The following is a 3,903-nucleotide window of genomic DNA, read 5'->3' on the forward strand; positions in this document are numbered from 1 at the left end:
CTGGCCAGAGGGGTGCATGCAAAAACAGGCACCCAGCGTGCGTATCCAGCCAGGGAGTCGGTGTTGTGGACGGCCCTGGCTGTGGTTTGACCGCCGCTGTCTGAGGCGGCTCCAGGGCCAGCGTGTGGTCTTTCCGCGTGGAGGTTCTGCCTGGGTCTCGGCTCCTGGGCATTCTGGGGGCTCCAGAGCAGGTTCTGGGGCCTGTGGCTGGAGAGCAGCTGCAGGCGTTGGCACAGAATCATTGGTAAGACCTGCAGCAGCAAGAGAAGACAAGATGAGCACCACAACCCCTGCCGCTGCCTTTGCCAAGTCTGAGACAGCCCTTGCCATGCAGAAAAGGCCCATTCTGCCAGCAGACTGTGCTGCAGGCCTGGGACTCTGAGCCTGCACTATCCCCTCAGAACATAGCAGCTTTGAAGCTTCCACGCAGCATACCGCCCTGATGCCTCCTCCTAGGGCTCCACTCAGCCACCACCCAAACAACCCACCCTCCTCACCCTGAGGCTCAGGCTCTGCCTCCTTGGGCTCCTGGTCTTCTAGCTGGCTCAGAAGAAGGTAGACACGCAGGGCCAGGTAGGACAGAGGCATGCGAGGTTGGCGGTACATCATGAGCTGCTGGTTCTGGCTGGCCTGGTGCTGAGGCCGATAGGTGTTTGCCAGGTAATGATCCAATCCGATTCCCATGAGGCAGCAGAGGTCCCTGGAGACAGGTATGGGGACAGCAGAGTCAGGGATCTGGCATCTCCTGGCCCACAGTCCTCCCTTCCTCCTGTGGGGCTGGTCTCTGGGCAGAGGAAGCTCAGCCCCATGTGCAGGAGGGCAGTGGGAAACCCCACACAGGAGCAGGATGCCCCCACACCACACACTGAAGCCTTGAAAAGAGAAAGGCATGGGGCAGTGGGTCTGCAATGGTTTGTGGTAGAGCAAGATTTTGCCTGCTCTCTTGGGCTGGGAACTCTGACACTTGTGTCTCCTGCAGAAGACAGTACCCTCATCAAGAGTCCTCAAGCAGGAATGAGAGGAAATGTGAAATCTGGGATGACAGCCATTCCCCCGCCAGCCACACTCATGTCCCAACTGTGCAGATGGCATCATGCCTTATGTCCCAAAGCATTCTCACTGGTTTGGTTCATTTTCTTCCTCATGCTTTTCCCTGAGAATGGGACCCAGTGGAGGCCAGGAGGTGTCAAGTATTGTTCTCTTTTGTTGCACCTTTCCAGAGGTCCTGGGGTTTGACTGAATCCCGGGCTAGGATGACAGGGACATTTGGCTGTGCTGTGCTTTCAGGTGTGCTGAGGTCCTGGACAGGGATCTGCACTCAAGGAGCACTGGCCTAAGTGGTTGGATGAGTGGGGCAACCTAGTCAGCTCCGATGTAGATATCTGCAAGGTGTCCCACTACTGGACAGAGACTCCCCACCTGGAATTGTGTGGGAGGACAGGGGAAGAGAGGCCTGAAGTCCAAGGGGCCTTACAGGGTGAGGAAAATCCTAACTCAAATCGCTAGCCAGTCCCCACCTCAAGGCCATGCGTCTGGAGCCCTTGCTGGGGTGAATCCTAGTAGTTCTGACATCACTCAGGGACTGGCCCTCTGAGCACCCAGATCTGGTGGGAGTGATCAGAGTAGCTGCAAGGCCCAGGGCATCACTGAGACCCAGCTAGGAGAACCTGCGTCATGTCCGTGTGTGCAGGTGCCGGAGCTCACCTGGGGAACAGCAGGCAAAGTATGTGATGTGTGCCTGCCTGCTGTGCAGGTAGCAGGAGGTTCATGTGCTTCTGCACCGTGCCTGCCTCCAGGATCCCCAGGTGGCTGGCCGTCGACCAGTTGGGTACACAAAGGACGTGTGCTGGATGTTCCTGTGCCTTGTTGGGTTCACAGTCTGGGTCTGTGGTAGGACCCTTGGGGGGCTGCAGCACTTCGATGGCAGGAGGATGGACTGCCTGGGGCAGAGATGGTTCCTGCAGCTCTGGCTGACGAGCAGCTGCTGGGGTTGGCACCAAATGAAAGCAGAGAGAAATGCACAGGTCAGCATAGGAAGGGAAAATAGCATCAACACCTCACCTCTTTCCACTTGGTGCCACCCTCCTGCAGAGAAGTCCTTGCCCTGCCTCACAGGAGGACCCTGTCCACACTGAGCTGCTGTCCTTAGGGCTCTGAGCCTGGTCTTTGGTGCCCATCGACACCAGTCTCAGAGCCTCCTGCCAGTGTGGCCCAGCCCCGATAGTCTTCTGAACGCTCATACACCCAGCCCAGCACTCCTCACCCTCAGGCTCAGCCTTGGACTCCAGCTCAGCCGCCAGCTCCTTGTATTCTTCTTCGTTGATGAGCTGCGTGAGCAGCTCTAGGGTTTGGAACTCCAGGTCACTATATGGCATCTGGGTCCAAGCGTAACTAGCCAGTTTTTTCAGGCAGCTCAGGTCATTGGCCTCATAGAAATGCCCAGGATAACGCTGCAGCCAGGTTTCCAGGAGCGAGCAGAGGGCCCTGGGGACACACATGTGGGCAGCAGAGTCACACACCTGGCTTTTGCTGTCCCTCAGCTCTGCCAGGTGCCTGTGACTTTAGAGTCCTGGAATAGGGTGGTCCCCCCATGTGCAGGAGGGCTGAGAGGCCTCTTTTGTAGCTGGCTCCTCCCCACCTACCATCAACCCCATGGGATGGGACTGCAATGTGCAGTCTCACTGGGATGGGTTGTGATTGGGTGATCTCTCCCTAATGTCCTGATCCCAGGATTCACCCAACTCTCCCTCCTCCTGCAGGCAACACTGTTTGTCTCAGACCTCTGGCAGGAAGCAGAGCAAGCCTGCGTGTCTGGCACACAGCCAGTCCATCCACACCCCCAAAATCCCAGCTGGGGATCATGGAACCTCCTCCTGTGCCAAGCCCACTCACTCCTTGCAGCTTTCATCTTGCTTTCTTCCTTCTTGAAAGTTGTGGTACCTAGAGGAGGACAGGAAGTGTCACCTCAATTGTCCTTTGTCCCACCTAACAGAAGCTCTAGATGTGGGACATCTCCCCGAGTGAGAGGAGGAATGGCCATGGTTCTGTGCTGTGCCTGGAGAATTACGGTGTGGCCTGGATAGGTGTCTTTGCACAGTGAGCAGTAAACTGTGTTTGTGCGTAAATGTGTGACCTCAGACAGCTCCTCCCCAGTCATTTGATGATCCTGGAACCTCTGAAAATCCCAGGTCTTGACTCTCTGTATTCCCAAACACATGGCCTAATGGCGAATGTGGATGTTTTGCTCTGAATAGGAAAAATGCTTTGTCCATGGCTATGAGATTTGTACCCTGAGGTACAGAACCTTTCCATGGCAGCAAGAAAACCATAGGTGAATCCCAAGCCCTGAGCAGCCCTCTCCTTGGGCCAGGCACCTGGAAGCCCTCTCTCAGCCCGGGGCTGGTCCTCTGAGCACCAAGAGGCTGCAGGAGCAACCTGGGACTCTGAAGCAGAGTCAGAGCATCACCCAGACCCAAGCATGAGTGGTGAGTGCAGGCCCCTGTGCGTGCAGGTGCAAGCCTCACCTTTGGAAGAGCAGGTCGAGGACCTGGTGGGTGGTGGCGAATCTGTGATAGGTCTGGAGGAATGCCGGCACAAAGAAGGGGTCCCCCCTCTGCTGTGCAGGCACCAGCTGGAATACAATTCTCTTCACCATGCCTGCATCCATGGTTCTCCCAGGCTCAGCAGCAGCCACAGAGGGAGAGGATGAGGTGCCTCCTGGCTCCTCTGGCTCAGGGCATCCCAGGACTGGTCCTGGTGCCGAGAAGGAGGGCACAGGTGGCTTTTGTGCTGGCTTCTCTCTCCCCAGGACTGGTCCTGGCTCCTCAGATCTGGCCACATTGGCAGGATCCAGCTCTGCTACTGTTGACTGTTGTATTTTGGCTGAGGGCTCCCCCTCAGGCC

At 57.0% G+C, this 3,903-nt stretch overlaps 1 protein-coding gene across 1 annotated transcript; it reads right to left on the reverse strand.

Annotated features, from left to right (window-relative positions):
• Nucleotides 1–1,700: 1,700 nt before the first annotated feature.
• On the reverse strand, nucleotides 1,701–3,667 carry LOC131483034 (ral guanine nucleotide dissociation stimulator-like). Its single transcript, XM_058679903.1, has 3 exons — nucleotides 3,525–3,667; nucleotides 2,264–2,484; nucleotides 1,701–1,984 (listed from the first exon to the last, which is right to left on the reverse strand). Exons 1-3 carry the CDS (start codon nucleotides 3,665–3,667, stop codon nucleotides 1,701–1,703), a joined length of 648 nt encoding a protein of 215 aa, XP_058535886.1.
• Nucleotides 3,668–3,903: the final 236 nt, after the last annotated feature.

The sequence above is a fragment of the Ochotona princeps genome, chromosome 22 (genome assembly GCF_030435755.1).
Source record: "Ochotona princeps isolate mOchPri1 chromosome 22, mOchPri1.hap1, whole genome shotgun sequence".
In the NCBI taxonomy this organism is placed as follows: Eukaryota; Metazoa; Chordata; class Mammalia; order Lagomorpha; family Ochotonidae; genus Ochotona; species Ochotona princeps.